The 24,972-nt window shown below is 43.0% G+C and overlaps 1 protein-coding gene across 1 annotated transcript in view; it reads right to left on the bottom strand.

Annotated features, from left to right (window-relative positions):
* The window catches only part of IRAG1 (inositol 1,4,5-triphosphate receptor associated 1), a 155,990-nt gene that overhangs the window by 49,909 nt on the left and 81,109 nt on the right, over positions 1-24,972 (bottom strand). Inside the window, 8 exon segments of the mRNA XM_049890380.1 lie at positions 12,923-13,001; positions 15,237-15,854; positions 17,027-17,074; positions 17,273-17,325; positions 18,059-18,136; positions 19,219-19,392; positions 22,521-22,591; positions 24,025-24,125. Of these exon segments, the coding sequence (XP_049746337.1) occupies positions 12,923-13,001; positions 15,237-15,854; positions 17,027-17,074; positions 17,273-17,325; positions 18,059-18,136; positions 19,219-19,392; positions 22,521-22,591; positions 24,025-24,125 (1,222 nt within the window).

Consider the following 24,972-nt stretch of genomic DNA (forward strand, 5'->3'; position numbering starts at 1 on the left):
GTAAAACTGTTCCTATTTGAGGACGATATGATACTATACATAGAAAACCTAAAGACTCCACAAGAAAACTACTGGCATTAGTAGAAAGATTCAGCAGAGTAGCAGAATACAAGACAAGCATACAAAAATCAGTTGGATTCCTATATGGCAATAAAGAAATGACAAAAAGGAAATCATGAAAACAATACCATTTATAATAGCCCCCCCCCCCCAATAAAATACTTAGGAATGAATCTAACCAGGGATGTAAAAGACTGATATAAAAAAAACTACAAAACATTACCGCAAGAAACCAAAAGAGATCTACAGTATCGGAAAAACATACCCTGTTCATGGATAGATAGACTCAATACTGTGAAAATAACAATTCTACCCAAAGCAATGTACAAATACAATGCAACCCCGATCCAACTACCAACAACATTCTTTAAAGAGATGGAAAAACTAATCATCAACTTTGTATGCAAAGGGAAGAAACCCCAGATAAGAAAAGCATTATTGAAGAAGAATAAAGTAGGAGGATTGGTACTACCTGACCTCAGAACCTACTATACAGCTGTGATAGGCAAAACAGCCTGATACTGGTACATTGACCAATGGAACAGAATTAGAACTCAGATGTAAATCCATCCACCTACGGTCACCTGATCTTCAACAAAGGCCCAAAGTCCCTCAAATGGGAAAAAGACAGTCTTTTTAACAAATGGTGCTAGCAAAACTGGACATCCATCTGCAAAAAAATGAAATAGGATTCAATACTTCACACCATACACAAAAATTAATTCAAAATGGATCAAAGACCTAAATATAAAGCCAATAACTACAAAGATTATAGAAGAAAAAACAGGATCAATGCTAGAGGCCCTAATATACAGCATTAACAGGATAGAAACCATAACTAACAACACACAAACTCCAGAAGACAAGCTAGATAATTGAGATCTTCTAAAAATTAACCACTTATGCCCATCAAAAGACTTCACCAAAAGAGTAAAAAGAGAACCTACAGAATGGGGAAAAAATTTTGGCTATGACAAATCAGACAACGGTCTAATTTCTAAAATCTACAGGAAAATCGAACACCTCTACAATAAAAAGACCACCCAATTAAAAAACAGGCAAAGGAAATGAAGAGACACTTCACCAAAGAAGACATTCAAGTGGCTAACAGACACATGATGAAATGCTCGAGATCACTAGCCATTAAAAAAAAAAACTTTTTTTTTTTTTTTTTATAGCCATTAGAGAAATGTAAATCAAAACCACAATGAGATACCAGCTTACCCTGGCATAACTGGCACAAATTAAAAAAAAAAACAAAACAGAAAATAATAAATGTTGGAGAGGACGTGGGGAGATTGGAACTGTTATGCACTGCTAGGGGGAATGCAAAATGGTACAACCATTTTGGAAAATGAAATGGCGGTTCCTTAGAAAGTTAGAAATAGAAAAACCATATGATCCGGCAATCCCACTTCTAGGAATATAGCCTAGAGAAATAAGAGCCATCACATAAATAGACATATGCACATCCATGTTCATTGTAGTATTGTACAGCTGCCCATCAACAGATGAATGGATAAACAAACTATGGTACTTATACACAATGGAGTACTAGTTAACAATAAAGAACAATGATAAATTCGCAAGGATCTCACAATATAGATGAATCTGGAGGGCATTATGCTGAGTGAAATAAGTCAATGACAAAAGGACAAATATTGTATGAGACCACTACTATAAAAATTCATGAAAAGATTTACATAAAGAAACAATCTTTGATGGTTATGGGGTGGGATGGGGATGGAGAAACACCAAATGGACAATAGATAAATGGTAACTTTGGCGAAGGGTAAGACAGTACACAATTCTGCCTTGTACACAACTTGTCCAAGGCAAGCTCATGTAAGCTCCATAGACACATCCAAACTCCCTGCGGGACCAAATTACTAGACTGAGGGCTGTAGGGATCATGGTCTGGGGGAACATCTAGCTCAATTGGCATAACATAGTTTATAAAGAAAATGTTCTACATTCTGCTTTGGTGAGTAGCGTCTGGGGTCTTGAAAGCTTCTACCAGGCTGAATCCAGTACTACTAGATGGTATCCCAGCTACCACCACTGGCTGTTCTGACAGGGATCACAATAGAGGGTCCCAGACAGAGCCAGAGAAAAACATAAAACAAAATTCTTTTATTATTATTATTATTATTTTATTGTACTTTAGATTAAGGTTTACAGAACTAGTTTCTCATCAAACAGTTAGTACACATATTGTTTTATGATATTGATTAACAACCCCACGACACATCAACACTCTCCCTTCTCAACCTTGAGTTCCCTGTTACCAGCTTTCCTGTCCCCACCTGCCTTCCAGTCCTTGCCCCAGGGCTGGTGTGCCCCTTTACACTCATTTTGTTTTACGGGCCTGTCCAATCTTTGGCTGATGCCTGTCAGTGTGGTCTGTGGTGGTAGCCAGGCACCATCTAGTTGTACTGGACTCAGCCTGGTGGAGGCTGTGATAGATGTGGTCCATTAGTCCTTTGGATTAATCTTTCCCTTGAATCTTTAGTTTTCTTCATTCTCCCTTGCTCCCGAAGGGGTGAGACCAGTGGAGTATCCTAGATGGCAGCTCAGAGGCTTTTAAGACCCCAGATGCTATTCACCAAAGTAGAAAGTAGAACATTTTCTTTATAAACTATAGAACAAAATTCTAACTCTCAAAAATAGACCAGACTTACTGGCCTGGCAGGGGCTGGAGAAACCCCAAGAGTATGTTCCCCAGTCAACCTTTTAGCTTAGTAACGAAGTCACTTCTGAGGTTCACCCTTTAGCCAAAGATTAGACAGGCCCATACAACAAAACAAGACAAAAAAGGCACACCAGCCCAGGGGCAAGGACTAGAAGGGAGGAGGTGACAAGAAAGCTGGTAATAGGGAACCCAACATCGAGAAGCGAGAGTGTTGACATATTGTAGGATTGTTAATGAATGTCATAAAACGATATATGTACTGTTTAATGAGAAGCTAGTTTGTTCTGTAAAACTTCATCTAAAGTACAATAAAAAAAAATTTTTTTTAAAGCAACCAAAACGATACCAAAACCAAACTACTCGATTCCAATTCATAGTGACCCTATAAGAGTAAAAAAAAAAAGACTAGAACTCTCAAATACAGGAGAGGGCAATAATCTTTAAAAATGATGACTAGAGAAGACAGAAATAGAGCTCCCACCCTTGATAACCTTTTTTTCCTCCTCTGAAGAATCAGGCTCTCTGGAAGGCTCTCCATTCCACCATAACAACACTTCAAAGAGCAAAAAAAAAAAAAAAAGAGGAACAAAAACAAAAGCAGCCTGTGCTGCCATTTCGCTTTCCTTAATAAGAAGGAAAAGGAAAAGCAGAATGATTGCAGTGTTCTCTCGGAGTTAATTGTCTTGAACAATATGGAGGGATTTACCAGAAAGTAAGACTAAAGAGAAGGAGCCTTGGTGCAGTGGTTAAAGTACTCAGCCGCCAACCAAAAGGTTGGCTGTTCAAACCCACTAGCCACTCCACAGGAGAAAGATGTGCAAGTCTGCTTCTGTAAAGATTTACAGCCTTGGAAATGCTATGGGGCAGTTCTACTCTGTCCTATAGGGTCACTGTGAGTCAGAAGCAACTCGATGGCAGTGAGTTTGTTTTTTTCTGTTGTTGTTAAGACTAGAGAGAAATAAAGCAAGCCCCTTTGATGGAGTGAGTGGCAGGAGATACATGGAAAGCCCCAAATCAAGCTTTTACTTCTGAAAAATATCACAGGGCCAAACTCCTTGGATTTTTCTATCTTTTCCTTCTCTTACCAGGCAGGGGAGTAGTAGTAGCTGCTGGGAAGAATTGGGTCAAGTTGAGAAAATAACATCTGGGGCAGGTTGTGTCTACAATTCTCCCCTGAATTGGTGAAACAATCCAAAACCTACTACTACCTACCCAAGAAAATAAGATATGTCCCCAATTTGGTATAATAAACCCGAGTTTTAAATTGTGAATGACTTACAGAAATAGAGCAGAAACCAGTCCCACAAATACTACTGCCCACAGCTCCATCACAACTTCCCCTTTCCCCGTACTACCCTGTTGTAACCTTTGGAACAAAGCAGACAAACATGAAATACCCAACCCTGAACTAAAGCTCTGAAGGCAAGAGAAAGATCTCAGATAGGGGTAGGAAGGAGTCAATGAAAATTTACCTACACAATATATCTGCGTAAAGAGAAGATCCAGGTGGAAATGTCCAGATCAAAAAGAAATAAAATGAGAACAATGGCATGCCAACTATGCACAAATGCTATAGCCAAAAGGGGAAGGAAAGAAGGCGGGAAGGTATAAGGGAAAGAAGGAAGGAAACATGCAGAAGGCAGATGTCAGGATGGAAACATAGCTGCAAGAAACATAAAAAATGTATGCCACAAATGTTTTGACTCTAGGAGAAATTAGAACCTGAAAAAAAAAAATGAAAATAAGTCAATGGTGAGGTAAGATGATCACACAAAGATGGAAGAGGATTACAATTTAAGAAAACAAATTGAAGACCAAAAATAACAGAACTAACCAAAAAATTAGAAAATATGGAACTAACCGATATATTGTAAATATGAAGAAATAAAACAGATACAGTCTCAAACTGAATTAGTAAGGTGGAGGGGGGCAGATTGAAATGAGCACAGGGAATGCAAAGAAGGAAAGAAAGATTAAAGTATTCAGAGATGGAATAACGGATCTGGAGTTGAGATACTGATGAGCAATCTATGAATTATGTTGTCTCTGAAGTAGAGAATCAAACAAATGGAACAAAGATATAAGAAAAAAATTTTCCTCAATTGAGGGAAAAACTGAGCCTGCAGACTGAAAGAACATACCATGCTAAAAAAAAAAAAGGTAAGGAAATGATTCCTCAACTATCCTCACAGAAAAATAAGCCACTTACAGGGGAAGTAGAGATCAAGGGGTACTGGAAATCAGCAGGTCTCAGACTTAGGTATAACATGAGTACAGTGGAGCAACATCTACAAAAGTTTGAGGCAAAGAGTGATCCAAGAATTTTATAACCATTCAAGCTGTCCTTAAAGAATAAAGACAATATTTTCAAACATGTTAAAACTCAGGGAACATAGCACCTCTGATCTGATTTAGGAAAACTATTGTAGGAAGTCCAGCTAAACAAGACAAATCAAAATAATAAACTCGGGAGTGGTGTTCCACGTTAAAGGGACTGGTGGGGAGCATGAAATCCTTTTCACATGCAAGTGTAAGGCTAAACAACTGTGGAAGTTATTGTTATAGAATAGAATGTAAATGCTATCACCTTGAAAATAGAAAAAGAATAACATTTGTATAGGTAGAAATGGAAAGGTAGGAAGAAATATGAAAATGCTTAGAAATAATGACATTCTCATCTTTTCCTGCAGGAAGTCAATAGGTACTACAACATTTGAAACAGGTAATGGAAATACCTCAATGACTCCAAACCATCAATATATTTCATAATATATATATTTTTTAACTTTTGGAAACTAATACATCTTTTGGGGAGGAAACAATTACCAAAATTCAGCAATCCCTACAGTTTCACTTCACTTTAATTGAAGTTCAATTAAACTTTAACACTTTTTACTTCAAAAAAGTACAGATAGCTTAAACTCCCTCCTTCCTGTATTTGTGGGGAAGGGGATATTTGGTGTAAGTATTTTTTTTACTATCTTCTTTGTATTTTTCACTCTTGGTTGAATGTTTTGATAATGGACATCATCAGCCATTTTTAACAAGAAAAATACAACTATTTTCTAAATACCTGCCTGTACTAGCTCATTCCAATTAAAAACATTTGTTTCTGGATATCTTAGGGATTTGGAAAAGTAATTTTTGGAGTTCTAGTTAAAGATGCTTTAAGCCCCAACATTGCCCCAATAGGCCAAAACTACTAGTTGGGGAATAACTTTCTTCAGATCTGTCTTCTCAGGAAGGCCTTCCCTGCCTGAGACTTAAGGGCTTCGAGCCCCGTATCGGGGGTGCCTAGAAGGACTGGCCCATTCAATGCACTGTTCTGCCCACACCTCTCTAAAAATCCAGGTTCAGCTATCTACCTACCTCCTAGACATTGCCACCTGGATAAGGATCATAAAAATCATTTCAGTGGTCCCCATTCATTGAACATCAACGATGCATTATGCCCACTTTCTCATCTATTCCTTATAATAGCTCTGCAAATTAAGTATTGCTAAGAACGTTTTCTGGAGAAACAGAAAACTAGGAAACTAAGTCTCAGCAATTAGATTCCCCAAGGTCCCAGTTACTAGTAGAGCCAGGATGCAAAGCCAGGACTGTCAGACTCTTGCTCAACGATATTTGACATGTCCAAACCAAACTCATCGTCTTCCTTCTTGAGGAAGGAGTTCCTCACAAGTGAGCAACTCCTCCTCCTGTGCTTTGAATCCTGATTAACAGCACCATCACCCACATGGCCATGCAGACAGGTACCTGGCTCCCCTCTTGACCCTATTCCTTCACGAAGTCCTGCCAAGCTGACCTCCAGAGAGGTCTTAAACCTTTCCTCCTCACATCCCCACCTGCTTATCTTGGTCTACAGTCTCATCACTCTCACCAGGCTACTTCCAAATCCTCTTAACCTGGTTTACCTGCCTCTAATCTCTCCCATTTCAGGCCAGCTTTCACAATCTGTTCAGAATTCTTCTAAAACACAGGGGTTTCTCTTGCTGCTAGGTATGGCCACACGACCACGTCATCACCAGTGCAATGGGAGCTGAAGAAATGTGTGCAACTGCTGCCCTACATTTTTTTTTTTTTTTAAACTTGCTTTCTCTGTACTTCTACCCTTTTTCCTCCCCACAAGCTGGAACACAGATTTGCCCACAATTCAGCTTTGACCATCTAGACAGGTATAACACTTCTGGGAATGGCAAAATGACAATGGAGAAGAAACTAGATTCCCCAAATTATCATGTGGAGTAGAGCCACCTGCTGAACTGAACAGCTCATCTCGAAATTGTTACTCAAGAGTGAAACATGCTTCTCTCTCCCATGTGTTATTAGATCTTTGGGGGCTTCTATGTCACACCAATTTATCTTAAAGTTAACCAGTAAAGAAAAATTGCAGAATACTTTAAAAGAGTACCGATACACAGAATTTAGTAGAGTATATAAATTTTTTTATATATATAAAAGAAATGCATCATGACCAATAAGTTTTATTCCAGGAACGCAAGGTTTATTTCTACATATGGAAAATTACTAATTAATATGTTAAATGATACATTGTTGTTGTTAGGTGCCATTGAGTTAGTTCCAACTCATAGAGACCCTGTAGGACAGAGTAGAACTGCCCCATAGGGTTTCCAAGGAGCAGCTGGTGGATTTGAATTGCCGACCTTTTAGTTAGCAGCTGAGCTCTTAACCACTATGCCACCAGAGTTCCTTAAATGATATAGTACATATGATTCTTTCAATAGATATCCGAAACATAATTGATAAAATTCAATATAAATCTTTAAACTTGGAAGAATGAATATTTCCTGTAAATAAAAGTACAGCTATTGAGTAAAAAGATACAATGTGGTCCTTGAAGAAAAACATTAAAAAAAAAAGTAATTAAAAACAGAAAAAAAGGCATGTGTTCTCCTCATCACTGTTATTGCATTAGAGTATCTTGCCAAAGTAATAAAACAGGTAGAGATACACACAGGTGCTCACATTCACACAAAGAAGACAAAAGGTGAATGGGATAAAATAAAAATAACATGGTTTGACTGTGAATTTGAAAAAGAGAAGTGTTTTATACAGTGGTCAAGAGCCTTTGGAGTTAGATACATCTGGATTCCACTCCTGGCTGTGGCAATTAATAACCATGTGACCTTTACCACCCTGAGCCTTAATTTCCTCGTTTGTAAAATCGGGATAATACGGCCCATATTCCAGGGTTGTTGTAAGCATTAAGTGAAACATTGTCAAATGCTTAGCATAGTACCTGGCACATAGTGATCCCTCTAGATATAGAAATCATGCTAGTTAATTGCTGTAGTAATCACGCTACCATTTGTAAATAGTAGTCATATTATACAATATGTTTAACAACCAAGCAGTATTCATCTATGCTACTAATTATCAACTAGAAAATCTAATGAAAAAGAACCTTCTTCATAAATGAACAAGCAAAAATGTTAATCATATAGAACGTGGCAGAACAAGAGATATGGAAGACCTATACAAATAATCTCAAATCTTTTAGAGGAAAAACTATATTAATAGAGGGACAAATAATGTGCCTGCATGAGAACTAAATGTTTACAAATTAAATAATTCAAAAGTCTATAAACTGTGAAAACAAACAAGAGCAGTTCTTCTGAATCTAATTTGTAGCTGGCTTTAGAGCAATCACAATTAAAATATAGTACAAAGTGGTATAAATTTCATTTAGAGAAACAGGCAGAAAAGAGGCAGACTGGAAGAATCTGGAATCCTTGAATCTTAGAAGGTTAGAGTTAAATGAGACTTATAAAATCATCTAGTCCAAGAGGAAACAGAGGCCCAGAGAGGTTGAGGAACGTATTTAAAGACTCCATTAATTGGTATCTGGACTGAGACATGAAATCAAATTTCCTGACTTCTTGTCCAATTGCTCTTTCCATTATTTTGCACTAAATCTCTGTATCTAGAATGTCAACAAATACTCTAAAAAAGAAGAGCAATGAGGGAAAACTAGTCCCATTGCATACTAGAACATATGATAAAGCAGCAACAATTGAAATGGTATATAGTATGGATCAGAATAAAACAGAATCAAGAGTCCAAAACCAGTCTTTGGTATATATACAGAAGTATGTAACATATGATTGTATAAACCATAAAATAACACAAATGTAAAAACTGTTAAAATATTATTGAGATTACAGGAAGTGGGGGTCTGGTGGTACAGTGGTTAAGAGCTCAGGCTGCTAATCAAAAGGGTCAGCAATTCGAATCCACCAGCCACTCCTTGGAAATCCTATGGGGCAGTTCTACTCTGTTCTATTGGGGCACTATGAGTCAGAACCAACTCGACAGCAATGGGTTTGGTTTTTGATTTTTTTGGAAATAAATCTTAAAATACCTATACCTTAAAATAAATTTCAAAGGTATTAGCAAAATAAATATGAATAAATCAAACTAGAGACAAACTAGTAGAAAATATATTTGTAACCCTAATTAAGGAGAAGTAATATTTTTATAATAATTGAAATAATAAAAGATATTTCAAAGGAAAAGATAGGCAAGAAAGTATCATATACTTTACAACTTCTCTGAAATAACACAAAACTTGTTAAAAAGCAACAACAACAAAAAGAATAAGCACTGAGAAAAATATAGCAGATGAAATTTTAATATCGATAATGTATAAAAAAATGTACATATTACCAACAAAAACAAACAAAAAACTAAAGACTCAATGGACATGTGGGCAAAGAAACAAGTAGCTAATTGACCCAGTAATAAAAATGGTAAATAAATATTTTTTAAAATTTATGTTGAACTTGTTAGCAAATTAATTGGAATAATAATGAAGTACTATTTCATACATGATTATTCACAATAATAATAATACATTATTGTCATTGTTGTTATTTGATTATCTGGTTCTTAACTATATTTTGGCTCATAAGGAACAAAAGCAAAGCAAAGCAAAGCCCAGTGCTGGTAATGCTTCAGAGAAAGATATACACTCAGTCTTTGTAGGCAGCTTTATAAACTGGTAGTAATTTGGTAAATGCAAATGTTTCTACACTTTGACCCAGTGAATCTCAAGTCTGAGAATTTATTCCAAGGGAATAACTTAAAGGAAGAAAGAATAAAACTGCAAGTGCAAAGTTTATAGTAGGGTTGTTAATCATAGTTAAAAGAACTATAAACATCTGACATACCCAACAATAGATATATCAAAACAAAGGGATTATGTACCCATTAAATGATAAATATTATGACAAGTCAAAATGTATGAAATTAGTTATTAAATTATGTTAAAAAGTAGAAAAACAGGAAGTGATATCTACCATCAAATCAATTGTGAAAAATTATAAATATTGACAAGTATTGGAAAGAATGTAAATTGTTACTTTTTCAGAATTTATGGGGTTGTGGGTGAAATTTTAAGATAAGTTTTTCCTAGTGTTTTTAATATGCTTTAATAAAGTTTAAAAGCAGAGATGTATATAGTACATTTTCAAAAAATTTCCTCTAAAGATTATTATTTTTTTTAATTTGGTGCTTTTTAAAATCTGGTGCTTCTTTTTAAAATTTGGTCCTAATTTTACATCTGGTGATCTGCTTGTTAATGTTGGATAGGTGTTAGTTACTGTATTTCTACCAGGGCTTCGAATGGCATTGGTAACACCATGGATAAACCATACAACAATCCATAACCAGAAGGCTGAGACTGACCATAGGCAGCATAATGCAGGACAAGGGTTTTCCAATGGTGCTCTGTGAAGCTGGGGTCCATGGAGGTGCCTGAAGGCTACAGGTGAAGAGAGAGAGGGCCCAGGGGTGCAGGACATAGCCCTCCTACTCCCTTCAACTGGAGCAGTCCCACTTTCCTCTCCACCACATATTGGCATTCTGCGGATTAGTTTGTATGAAATGTCGTGCAACTAAAAAAAAAGGTTTCAATACTACCCACGTGATGGAAAAAACATGAGATTTGGTGTGAGGAGATATTTGGGCCCCAGTTTCCTCAACTGCAAGATGAGAAAAAGAATATCTACCTCTTTTAGTTATTGGGAGGATTAGATTAAATTGGGAGAGCAAAGTGACTATACAATCATGCATTGCTTAACGTCCAGTATATGTTCTGTGAAATAGGGTGTTATGTGATTTTGCTGTATTTGGAAACCATGATGTACTTCATGATAATATTTTTGAAAGAAAATTAAACAGAGAGATAACACTACAACACTCAAGAGACATGCAATACACGAGATTGGATGCTGCTGCCTATGAGTCAAAGCATATACTATTGTACAGTAAACTTTTTATCTGTAAGTAGGGAAAGTTCACATTTAAATAATGGTAGAAAGTACAGTACATACATAAGCCAGTAACATAGGCCATTTATTATGACTATCGAGACATGTATTATAGGTTATATGGTACTGTGCCATTATACACCTGGCAGCACAATCAGGAAGCTGCTGCATTTGCTGTGTTTGGTTATGCCCACTATGTCCCATTCTCTGATAGGGATTTCTTAACTCGATTATGACCTTATGGGACCACGGATGTATATGCAGTCAGACGTTGCCCAAATGGATGTTATGCAGCACATGACTGTACTGTGTAAAATGCTATAGATAACTTATTTTTTATAATTAGATTAAAAGAAGTGGGATATAGGCAATCAAATACAATAGAGTAAGGAAGGAGGAGAGCTGGTGGGACTGACCCACTGTTTGAAGCACAGGTATGATAGGATTCAGAGAGGAAGGGGGGTGGCATGTCAGGAAGGAGACATGGCATGAACAAAGGCATAGAGGCAAGAGGGTGAGCACACACAGGGAGGAGGGTCTGGAGAAGAGGGAAGGGTAGGCAGGAGCCTGGCCATTGGAAATACTCATTGCTCTGACCTCACCCTATGGGCACTTATGGTTATAGCTATTGAATTTTTTTAGGTACCTATTTCAACTCCCCTGCCACATCTTATACAATTTCGTTCATTTTTTCATTCAGCAAATGATTATTTGGGGTACTGTTGTAAGCACTTTGAGATGAAGACATACACACACACACACACACACACACACACACACACAAAGATCCTTAATTTCTAGGGATAATAATTGCTAACACTTGTGTGCCGATTCTGACTCATAGTGACCCTATAGAACAGAGTAAAACTGCCCCATAGGTTTTCCTAGGCTATAGTCTTTTTTTTTTTTTTTTTAATAGCCTTTATGAAAGCAGATCACCAGGTCTTTTCTCCTGAGGAGCAACTTGTGGGTTCGAACCGCCAATCTTTCAGTTAGCAGCTGAGTGCTTTAACCATTGTGGCACCTGGAATCCTATGTAACACCTAGACCACACTTATTATGTACCAGGCACTGTTCTAGATGTTTTATAAATATTAACACATTTAATCCTCATGACAACCCTAGGAAGTAGGTACTATTATTAGTCCCATTTTTGATGGGGGGGGGCATCAAAAGGTTAAGTAGCTTGTCCAGGTTACATGGTGGGTCAGCAACAGAATGGGGATTGATGCTGGACAGCAGGCTTCACAGTCCCAGCTCCCTAGTGATGCTCAACATATGTATGCTGAAAAATGGTGCCGAGGAAGGATGCTGGGGGCATTGGGAAGCAGGGCTGAGTCAGTGGCCAGGTCAAGGAGGGTTACACTCTATCAAGGACATCAGGAGAAGTCAGCAAGGAGTTGAGGGCAGCACAGGGGGAAAGGGAGAGAGGTTGAATGTCTTATTTTTTGATGAGTATGACAGGGTGGATGGGGGGGAGTTGTGGACAGCCTGAAGGTTTGGGGGTGAAAAGGGGAATAGAAGTCAACTGGGAAGGAAGGGCAGGGGTTTGGACTTTGTGCCGACAGCAGATTAAAAGCAAGAGATGACTCTGATGCCTTTGAAAAGAGGAACCGATATATTTGGGTGGTTTTCTTGGGTGTGAGGGGAAATGGAAAAGGACGTGTCAAAAGTTCAGGCCTGGCTGACCCTCCAGATCATTGATTCATCAGCAAATATTCACCGAGGGCCTCCTCTGTGCCCAACACACACTAACCGCTGGTATGGACAAGGACTGCTGTCAGGAAGCTAATGGTTATATGTTTACCTTCCTTGATTCAGCACTCACAACTCCAGCCCTGGCCTGAGGGGAGCATCTGCCCCCTACCCCACCTACCTTTTTCTTGCTCAGCCGCTTCACTAAGGTCTGGAAGCTTGAGCCCCACTAAGTTCTGATTTCTCATCAGGATGTGCTCCTTTGTGGGAAAGGGAAAAGACAGTATTTCAAATGATGGCATCAGGCTGACTCTTCTCTTGATTCTATGGCTCTGTGGCCACTGAGTCTTGGGTGGAAGACACTATAGGTCAGCCTCCAAAGGTAGGGTAGACAGTCATAATATGGTAAGATCTGAGGGGTACCAGGAAGACAGCTCCTCTCCAAGCCTGTGGATGTACAGTGCCTAAAACTCACAATTAGTGGAACAATTCCTTGGGTTAAGAATTCTTAGCATGGTCTGCTTTTTAAATAAGCTGAGCACCTCAGGTTGAATAAACTGCTCAGATAACACTGTGGTTGAGCCTTGTAGAAGGCCTGGAGGACAAATAGGACTATAACTAAGGGCTCTGGGTATAAGAGGGTCCCCTGGGTATGTCTAGCCACTGGAAACAATCTTTGGTCTCATGGCTGTGTCCTGGGCTGGCTGGAGCTTCCTACCCTGTTTCTCCGGGCAGTGAGTAGCCAGTTCCAGGAGTTCTGACCTCCCCACCCACTCAGTTCCTCAATGACCTTTTATGGCATCTCTTGAATTTTTTAACTCTCCAGACAAATGAGGCCTGGGAATTGCCACCCTAAGGCAGCAGGCCCTGACGCCACTACCTTAGCTGGGGCCTCAGCAGTCACATCCCAGGAAGAGATGGAGGTGCTGACTGCACGTATGTGGTGCAAGTAGGCTCACACCTGCTCCAAACCAATTAAAACTAGACCAGGGCCCTCAAGGGGAAATACCTGACAGAGCCTCTCACTCCTTGTGACTTGTGCTATAAGTGGATTTTTATAGTCTCCTGTACCTAGAGGCAACTTGAGTCGTATTGTGCCCAGGTAAAGAGGGAAAGGAACAGGCCAGCAGAGGATGCCTGTAGCCCCAGTGGAAATCACAGCCAGGGTCATTTATCTGTTTCCTTAGAGAGCCAGTGGCCCACAGACACTGAATTGGGGGTGGAAAGGTATGCTCAGCTGCCGGGGTAGTAGTTAGTGAGAGCTGTAACCCTCTTTGCTGGGTGAGAGAAACCTTGGTGGTGTGACGGTGCCTGTTGCCTAGGCCTGGCCTCTGATGCCCAGGGGCTGATGAGCCAAATCCCTGGCAGCTGGGCTCCTTTGCCCTACCTTCTCCAGAGATCTGTGGCCGTGGCCTACCTCAGGTAGTCCCACCAGGCCCTGTGTTGATCTACTAGTCAGTTGGGCCCTTCTGGCTGGGTGGGGTTTTCTGTATAAAATCTTAAAACCAGTGGCCTCGCCTTGGTTCCCTCTGAGCCTCCAACTCAGAGCATCATGGGCGGTTTCTGAACAGAGCAATGGCCACAGTCTGTGTCCCTGCTGACTCAGAAATTCTCTCCCTGGTGCTTGAATGCTATCAGGTGCCTCTTTTCCTTGGACCTTCTGTAAGGCAGCCAGGAGGGCCTTGTTCAACTCCTCCTATGTGGGCCCCAGGCCCCACACTACGGGGTCCCAGCTGCCTTGGCCTGTAGCCTGGGTTGGCCTTCTGGGGAAGAGAGGAGTGCAAATTGCTTTCTCTGCTAACCCCTTCTTTCCCTCATACGCTCAGGGCTCTCTCCCCTGTATCTCTGGATACCACCAATCTCCCCTGAACATGGTGGCAGCCCCTGAATGACCACTGTGCCTGGTTGGATGGCCAGTGAAAGTGAGAGACACTATAGAAGTGAGAAGAAACTCACCAAAGGAGGAGCAGCCCCTGATGGCCATTACTATATTTGTGGATGGACTCGAGACCGTTTGTTAATAGGCATCAGGAAGGAAAGCATGAGCATTACAAAGGAAAAGCTATTTCATTCTTGCCTGGCCCAGTCCTAGGAGTGACAAGGCACTCCATCAAGGCATTCCTGTTAATGAACTACCAGCTCCAATTGGAGGAAGGAAACAGCCTAGGACTGAGGGGTCCATGTGTCTTCCACAATCCCATTTTCCCCTTGAAATGTGGCCTTGTGTGGTTACTATATCCCAGACTGACCTTTCCCTAGTAACTGGTGTAAAACAACAACAACAACAAAAAAAAAAAACAAAAAAAAACACCTGAATCTGGTGTTTAAGAAGGCGACTACACAACTAGGCCTGATTTCTCAGGGTGGGGAGTTTACGGTCCTGCAAGGCCCAAGTCCAGGCCAGAGCTGCCCTGCTCAAGGCCCCAGTCTTAGCCCAAAGGCCTTTCAGCCCAGGGAGCCCTGGAGCACACACCACCTGGCCCCCAGGAACTCACCTCACGGAGTTTGGTCAGTTTCTGCATCCTCACGGGCTGCACTTGTATCTGAAAGTCTTTGAGCCCAGGCACTTTGGCCAGCTTGCTGCTGGCTTTCCCTGAAAAACGCTTCTCTTCCTCTGCCAGTGGCAGCTTGGCAAGCACTTTCTGCAGCCGGGGGCTGATTTCTTCAGGGCCACTGTCCCAGGAGACCCCCCGCTGCAGGGGGGGCCGGGAGGCCAAGGGCCGCAAATCAGCTTTGGATGTAGCCTTGGGCCCTGTCAGCTCCCCAGATGAGCCTTTCCCCTGAGGGGATAGGGGGACTGCCCCTCCAGAGCCCAGGGCTGGGCTTCTCAGCAGAGGGTCACCCTCCCTGGCTGTCTTCTGGAGCTGCTTTCCCAGCTCGCTCTCCACAGGGCCTGGCTGGGGGCTGTTCAGGGCCGTTTTCCCGACACTGCCTGTGCCAGGAGCTGGGACCTTGGGTGTGGTCTCGGGGTGCTGAAGGGGATCGAAGTTTTCCTTTTGTTCTACTGCAGTCTCTTTGGACTTTTCAACCGTGGGGGAGCGAGGAGCCAGCCTGCCCTGCGACATTTTCCTCTGGTCATTCTGCTTCCGGTCAGCTAGCCCTTTGGGAACATTCTGAAAGAGACAAGATAGAGCTAGGACTCTGGAGGCAGCTTGGGGAGAAGGTAGGTAGGGTCGTTTCTGATGTGGGGCCTCTGTCCCCACAAACCTTGCTAAGGAACCCATTTGGATGTGAGGTGGGCTAGGCAGGGAGGGAAGATTCTTCAGTCAGGTCTGAGTCAGCAAACAAGCCTGAGACTTCTAAAACAGAGAAGACATTGGGATCTGCAATCCAAAACCAGCCACAAACTTCCCAAAGGCTAGGAGCTGAGGATGAGGCTGGAGTGGAGGACAGCCTGGGGAAGTCACAAGTTTGGCCCCAACTCAATTGCCCCAGATTTCAGTTGTAGCTCTGCCTGGAAAGGCCTTTAACTCCTTGGGACTTGGATTTCCCATCAAATTTGTTAACCCTCTGAAACTGTATGCAGGTGTGTATGTGTGTATGTGTGTGTTTCTGGGAAGAGAATCCACAGCTTTCACAAAATTCACAAAGCATTCAATGATCCAAAAGAGGTTAAGAATCACTGGACGAGGTGGTTCTTACAAAGGTGGTAAGAAGTTCTAAGATTCTGCACTCTACTTTCACTCCCCAAGGGAAACTTGCTTTGTGGGGAGTGCGTGGATCTGTGTCTGGGTATTTGAGTAGCTGTGCTTATGAGTGCACTGAAACACTTCCAGAGCATTTTATACCGGGTCCAGCTGTAGGTGAGATTGTGTTCTAACACTACCCTTGACGCACCTTGAGCACCTCAGCTCTGACCAGGTGCGGGGCCTCTGTATTGCTTATCTGCAAAGATAGGGTTTTCCCCGGCTGCTCCCAGTAAGAATCCCAAACAAGGTCTTGAGCTGTGTTACAATTTTCACTTGAGCTGACAAGAGCAGCAGTCTTGCCTGGCTGCTAGGCCTAGAGGTCCCTCTTCTCACTAACCAACAGCCTGACCAGGGGGTGCAGAGCGAAGACAGGAACCTCCACGGAGGTCGCTCCCACTGAATCCTACCTCTCTAGCCTTTCTACCTCAGACTTCCAGTCACGATAGGGCAGAGGAATCTGCCAGTTTCCCCAGCATCTCCCAGCCTTGAGCCTCTACTCATATATACTTGCAGGCTATCCAGGTACCAGCCCAGACTTCCAGGGGACTCTGGCTCTCACACCCAAATCACCCTAGTAGGGCAAACCTCAAACTCACAGACTCGCCATGGTGAGGTGAAGAGACTTCAGACTCATCCTCCTTGTGCTGGTAAAAGTAAACACAAGTCAGTCAGCAATGGATGAGACTATATTTTCCCTTGAAATACCCCCAAAGAGGCCCCTGGCAGTGGTGTAAATTCCTCCCTTGACCAACACCCTCATCTCAAGTAGACCATAGGGAGGCCTCCTGGATACTAGGAGAGAGATCCATTGGCACAGAAACCCTGAGTGGGGCCCCTGTTACCTGTGGTGGTGCTCCAGGTAGAGGGGTCTGTGGGCCACTGCATGAATCCAAACCTGAAATGGTCCAGATACTGGTGAGTATTGTCCAGCACTCCAGGCCCTCAGCTGTCCCTCCCCAGAACGTCCTTCTTAGCAATCTAGGCCTAGGAAACAGTAACAACACCATTTGTTGACTACCTCCCTCCCTTATGCCAGGTTCGGTGGTGAGTTCTCATTTAATCCCCACAGAAACCATGGGGAAACTGAGGCAAACCTACACAGCCAGGAAGTATCTGCACTGGAATTTGAACCCCAGATTCCTGATTTGAGCCTGAACTTGTCCCATAGCACTGACAAGGACAGGCTGCTCCCTCCCCCTGACACCCTGTCCTTTCCCCTCCTAGCCCAAGGGTGTGGCCCTGAACACAGGCTAATGAGATAAGAAACCAAAAAGCAAAGAATGGCCAGTAGGCTTTCCAAGTAAGCTGTGCGCTGGACTTCTCTTTGGGTCCTCTCTGGGCCTGCTGGGCAGAGAGAGAGCCTGTCATATTTCCCCTTCCGATAATATCACCCCCATCCTTACCAAGTCTGGCCATTCTGGGCTAGCCCCACCTCCCTACACTACCTCCCAAGCCCCAAAAGAAAGTACATCTGCCTCCTATGGGGCTGAATAGAGGTCCTGAATTGGAAGCCTGCAGGATAGAGGGAAGGTGGCTGGGAGGCATCTTGGTCAGTCAAGGGGAAGGGCTAAGCCACCATCCAAAGGGAGAAGCCAGGGCAAGAAATGCCTGGCAGGGCTGGACCTCACCTGGAGGGATGGGGACTGTAAGCGAGTTGCTCCGAGAGGATGCAGGGGAAGGTCCGGGGCTGAGGTTCGGGGAAACAGCTGAGGAGACACATACAAATTGGCTGGTATTCATCATAGACTTCAACCTAACGAAGACCTCCTTTCAGATATTTCTGACTCCTGGAAACTGAATCTGCCTAATTGGGATCAGTGGCTGATTCATGATGGCCATACAAGGTTCTTCCTACCATAGCCCAACCCCTCCCTGCTGCCTGCCCAACAAAGGGGGCCCTCAAATCATTCAGAAGGGTGAAAGGGGCTGGCACTCCTTAGCCTACCTGGCCTGACCTCGAAGCACCTTCCAGAAACTGAGGACCTGGCATTGCTTGTGAGGCAGAGCTTCAATGACTGTACTTCCTGCTGGATTTTTCAGGGTGGCTCTGATTTCAAATGCTCCCTTTCCCCTCCTAGGTTCAGACTTACCTAAAAACTGCTCTAACTTTTTGCTCAGAAAGAAGAGTCACTCTAGCTATAGGGGTAGCAGGAGGATTTCAGGGCCCAGGAAAATCTTCCTTCTAACTCAGAAATACCTGAAAGACCCCTCCTAACCCCCCATAGTACCTAGAATCCTTCCCAAGACCCACAGCTGAAGATCAGGAAGAGGAAGCCCAGTGACGGCCTCTTCAGGCCTTTACTGACTGAGGAGGTGGCCAGGAGAGCAGGGCTCCCTGGGGAAGGTAGGACTGTCACACAGAACCCATCCATGCAGGGTGGCCCAGTCTGTGTGTATGAGCTTCGCAGAGAAGGACTAAGGGACACGGAAGCTGGAAGCAGTAGGGGGTGGGGTGAGGTATTCAAGTTCATAGATATCAAATGGGTTGATGCTTCTTTACAAAACAGGAAACTACAAATGTCATCTTCAGGGCCAAAGAACGAAAAGTGGGAAAGCTTTCTCAGCTAGAGTTGTACAGGCACTTCTGAAACTAAGCAAGATTTCTCTCCTCTCAGTATTGTCTCTAGATGGCTCACTCCTCTTGGGGACCAGAAGCCTGGAGGCAGGCAAGTCAAAGGCAACCGCCTCGGAAGCTAGGCTACCACTACAATTGGGGCCAGGTGCTTCCTCCTGCACCCCTACCCCTGCCTTGGAGTGGCTCAGGGCAGCCTTCCTGGCCCTGCCCTACCTGACGGGGAGTCTCCTGGGCTGCTTCTGGACTTCCTTCCTCGGCGAGACAGGAATCGCTCACTCACTGTCTTGGCTTCTTCCAGCAGTGCCAGGTTTTTCTTCTTGTCCTCCTCGGAGATGCTGATATCCGGCAGCTGGTCATTTACCAGATCAATGATGTGCCCTGCAGGGTCTACAGAGGGAGGCGAGCACAGGGTAAGAGTCCCTGAATCCTTGGCCCCAGGCTGAGAGGCCCTGCCGCCCCAACCTCTGCCCAGGGATGCTGCTCAGAGCAGACACAGCAGCCAAACCCTGGCCATGCCCGTCCATAGACAGGCTGCACGCAGGCAGGGGTGGCTTCCTCAGCAGGCCTGGGCACTCTGACCTTTAGCCTGTGGCCATGGCATGTCCTCTGTCACAAATGGCCATGAAGCTACCTCAGACTCCTACACTGCACTGAACTTTAAAGAAAGGCCATCCAGGAGCCCCACCTGCATGCTATCTACCCCCGCTAGTGTGTTCTTACTTTGAGTCCCTGTTTCTTTAACAAGCTGGTGAACTTAAGGTGTGTGGATAAAGGGGACATTTCAAAGATCATGGGCCACAGACACAATCCTATGGCCACCTTACCTCCTTTCTTTCCTGTACTCATATTGTTTATACCTATCCTTCTCCCAAACTGCCCCTGCACCAGCAGCCCCTCTCTGGGTGAAGGACACCACTTGTCACCCAGCTACTCAGAGACATGAGAGTCACTCCACACTCCTCCCTCTTCTTCACTCCCTCCATGTCCAACCAACTGATCAAGTCCTGGCATTTACCTCATCAATATCTCTGGAACCTGTCCCCTCATCTCCATTCTTGGTCATTAGCTCTTACCTGAAAAATTACATCAGCCTCCTCATAGGCTCCCTTGCCTCCAGGCTATTCACTCCATTCCTCCCTCTGCTGCCTATTGGAGTAACCTTCCTAAGAGCTGTATCTGACCATGCCATTCTCCTGCCTTATGTCATCAAGGTTGTTCGTGGTGGTCACTGTAACATCTGAACATCAAACTGGGCCCTGTCCCACATACTCTTTCCTAGACCCCTCCATTCCAGCCACTCTGTAGTCGGTTCCTGTTTTTTGCCTCCCCGGCCTCTATTCACCCTTTTTCAGAGAGTAGCTCCTAACTTTTCCGTGAAGGAAACCCCTCTAACTCATCATTGCATTAGTTAGGGAGGAGCTAATCCCTCCGCACCTCACCCCCATGCCAGGAGTGGGAACATGTACCAGTCTTGGCCAATCAATAATTTTTTTTTTTATTGTGCTTTAAGTGAAAGTTTACAAATCAAGTCAGTCTCTCACACAAAAAGTTATATACACCTTGCTACACACTCCCAATTACTCTCCCCCTAATGAGACAGCCTGCTGTCCCCTTCTACTCTCTCTTTTCGTGTCCATTTCTCCAGCTTCTAACCCCCTCTATCCTCTCATCTACCCTCCAGGCAGGAGATGCCAACATAGTCTCAAGTGTCCACCCAATCCAAGAAGCTCACTCCTCACCAGCATCCCTCTCCAACCCATTGTCCAGTCCAATCCATGTCTGAAGAGTTGACTTTGGGAATGGTTCCTGTCCTGGGCCAACAGAAGGTCTGGAGGCCATGACCACCAGGGTCCTTCTAGTCTCAGTCAGACCATTAAGTCTGGTCTTATGAGAATTTGGGGTCTGCAATACTACTCTCCTGCTCCCTCAGGGGTTCTCTGTTGTGTTCCCTGTCAGGGCAGTCATCGGTTATAGCCAGGCACCATCTAGTTCTTCTGGCCTTAGGATGATGTAGTCTCTGGTTCATGTGGCCCTTTCTGTCTCTTGGGCTCATAATCACCTTGTGTCCTTGGTGTTCTTCATTCTCCTTTGATCCAGGTGGGTTGAGACCAATTGATGCATCTTAGATGGCTGCTTGCTACCGTTTAAGACCCCAGACGCCACCCTTCAAAGTGGGATGCAGAATGTTTTAATAGATTTTATTATTTGGCCAATCAATAAATTTGATCCCTTCAGCCACAGTGATTGGTTCAGGGATAGCCATGTGAGTCCAGAGAAGGTCAATCCTGGAAATTTTGTGATGTATATTAGGGAAGAAAACTCTTTTTCTACTGATGGGATATAAACCTGGAGTTACTGGTATGACTTGCTACCCTGTTTGAAGAGCCTGCCCAAAAAGAAAGCTAACACACAAAAAAGAAAACTTGAGAGATGGAATGCGACAATTACTAAATTGGGCACCTGGATCCAGCACTACCTAAAACCACAGCCCCTGGCTTTTATTTAGTTTTAGTTTTTTTGGTGTAAAATAGTTTGAGTTGCATTTCTATCATTTGAAAGAGTACTAACTAATATACATGGCAGAATATTCAGTTACCAACAGAGTGCTAGGTTGTGGCTCTTCTGCTCTATCATGTTGCTTCTTCCACCTGTAATGCCTTTCCTCCCTCATGTCTGTCTGTCCAACTCTCTAAGGACTCAAATACCATCCTCTCCAGAACACCTACCCAACCCTCCCCCTCCCCAGAGAGAATTGGCCCCCTTCTTCCCTCAGTTTCACTAGCACTTCTGTGAACCCATAAAACAAAACCCACTGCTGTCAAGTTGATTCCAACTCATAGCGACCCTATAGGAGAAAGCAGAGCTGCCCCATAGGGTTTCCAAAGTGCAGCTGATAGATTTGAACTGCCAATCTTTTGGTTAGCAGCTGAACGCTTAACCACTGTGCCACCAGAGTTCCAACACTTCTGTGAAGGCCCTTACAATATAGCATCCTGATCTTATCTGTCTACTTCTCGGGCTCCTTGTAGACTATGAGCTCCATGAAGGCAGGGACCAAGTCTGTATCACATCTATGGTCCCAGTGGCTGGCCCAGTGCAGACCCTGAGAAAACATTTGGGGAATGAGTGGGTAATGGGGCAGCCAGCCTTGTACTTGGCACACTCCTGCCTGGGTGAGTCTTTCTACTGGAGGCAGAGGGCTCTGCCGCCTGAGCCCCTGAATTGAACCTCACCAGCTGTTCTGAATTTCATATCTCTGTCTGACTCCTTCATCTTCTTCATGCCTGGTATTGCCTTTTTTTGCCAAAAGAAATTGAAATTAGATACCATACTTGTTCTGAGCTCAAACACAGAAGGGCTGATCTACTGTGCCCTGCTGGACTTGTTGGGATGGGGCTGCCTGAGGAGCAGGAGAAGGGAAGGGGCCCAAGCTTAGCCAAGCTGCCAGACCACAGCCTTCCTATTCAAATACACTTTTTGGTTGCAGAAATAAGATTAATTGGTCTAGTCCTCACCCACAGAAGTCAGTGAAGCTGTGGAAACCTTCAGGTGTCGGTGAGAAACCCTCCTGTGCGGACTATGAGCTCTGAAAAGATAGAACAGAGTCATCTTGGTCAGAGAATTTGTTCCAAACTTGGAAATAAGGCAAAAAGATATCTGTATATCCTTTCAAAGTTATATTTCCAAGTTCACGTAAGGGTCACCTGACTTTCAACTTGGGAGCCTCATAGAAATGCAAATTTTCAGGCCCTTTTAGAGGGCAGTTGTGGTTCAGTGGTAGAATTCTCTCCTTCCATGCAGAAGACCTGGCTCAATTCCCTACCAATATACCTCAAGTGCAGCTACTACCCCTTTGTCAGTGGAGGCTTGCATGTTGCTATGATGCTAAAGAGGATTCAGCAGAGCTTCCAAACTAAAACAGACGAGGAAGAAAAGCCTCTATGATCTACTTCCAAAAATCAGCCAGTGAAAACCCTATGGATAACAGCAGTAGAATCTGAAACCCATCATGGGGTTGGCACAGGACCAGACAGTGTTTCATTCATTGTGCATGGGGTTGCCATGAGTCATGGCCAACTTAAGGGCAGCTAACAACAAACCCAGACCTCCCAAATCAGAAACCCTGGGGGTGGGGCCCAGCAATCTATGGTTTGACAAGCCCTGCAGGTGATTCTGATGGATGGTAAAGTTTGGAAACCATTGCTCTAAAGAGATGTTACTCTGACTCATTATTTACTATTTATTAGGACACAGACTCTGAGTTAACACCTAACCTGTAAACAAGCTCATAAGATGTAAATGCTTCTTGTCTGGTACAGATGCAGATGACTTCTGTGTAGGAGAAAAGATAACTACAAAATTATAGTTTCATTGACCTATTTTATATCTAAATTAGCAATTGTATTCCAGCATTGTTTTCCTGACCACTGATTATATGTATATATACATTGCGTATATCCAACTGACTTTGTTTTGCTGCTTGATTCTCTCACTAATGAGTTAAATAAAATCTTTGACACTTGCTTAGTATATGTTTATATGAGAACTATTTTTTTAACTCTGGAAAGTATACTTTGACAACTTCACTCTAGCTTGACAATGCATTGGCTAGCACTGCTAAAAACCAACGCAGTGACAATCTTGTGCATATTGGCCAATGTCTCTTCCCACTTTGACCAGGAGCAGAATTCTACAATAAAGATTCACATCTTTCAGGTCTGTCTGCAAATATCTGGGGGACAAGTCTGCTATGGCTTTTGTTTTTCTTAAAGGCTAACAGATACAAAGGGCAAAATCCAGGAAATTAAAAAAAAAAAAAATTGGGGGGAAAATACAGTGGAAAAATTCCAAGTTCTCTCTCCCATTTTGAAAACCTGCTTGATTGTATTTTCATCAATAAAATGATACAAGAAAGAAGTAAAGATCTATTTTTTTAAAAAAGTATATAGCTCTTTGACCCCCATGTTCTAGAACATATTGTTCTTCAAAGCACAAGGATCAGGCACGAGGAGCATGTACCTGTTGGCCAGGTTTTTGTCAGTATCTCCTTCTGGTGAGCTGGCATCCCCAGTAAGGATGATTGCAGGTGGACTGCAAGATGTTCCTGCTGAGGGAGGGCCCTGGTAGTTTGGAATAAAAACAGAGATAGAATTAGGCAGAGGATGGTGGAACTTTCAGGCCTGGAGATGAAGCATTTATTCCAGCATCATGACACTCGGAGATATCTTGATAAGGGGATAAATGTAGTTTATCTGGACTATTCAGGGAAAAAAAAACAAAGATGGTTTCTTCTTCATCCCCTAGCAGGTGTCTCCCTCACTTAATACAGTCCACTTTTCACGCTCTAAAATCAGCCATCCCTTTGCTAGAAGTTCTCACTAACAATGTGGGAGAGGAATGGTGCAGAGCCCTCAGACTGTTACCAGACCTGGCTGATGGAGAGAGTAGAGGCCAGGAAAAAGGTCGTGGCACCATCCATTCCTGATATTGAGTCACAGTATTAAGTCACAAAATTCCTATAGTTGTGTAATTTTGACATTTTGATAATGATGATTTGTTCAATGAATAATGAAATGCAATTTGTTGTTGCTTTGAAAAATGTTTAAGTAAATATGTTTCTGAAATTAGAACAAAGTTATTGTCCAGTCCTTAGTTTTGAGGCATTATTTCATATTTACTGAATTAATAACATTCAAAATAATATCTTACGTTGGTGAAGGAGTCCTGGGTGGTACAAATGGTTAAGCACTTGGCTACTAACTGAAAGGTTGGAGGTTCAAATCTACCCAGTGGCACCTTAAAAAAAAGGCCAGGCAATCTACTTACAAAAAGTCACAGCCACTGAAAACCATATGGAGCACAGTTCTGCTTTGAAACATATAGGGTCACTATGACAACTGGGTTTTTTGTTTTGTTGGTGAAGTTATAGTGGAATTGTGCTGCTGATGGCTTTGTGAATTGTAAAGC

Source organism: Elephas maximus, chromosome 7 (assembly GCF_024166365.1).
Source record: "Elephas maximus indicus isolate mEleMax1 chromosome 7, mEleMax1 primary haplotype, whole genome shotgun sequence".
Classification (NCBI taxonomy): Eukaryota; Metazoa; Chordata; class Mammalia; order Proboscidea; family Elephantidae; genus Elephas; species Elephas maximus.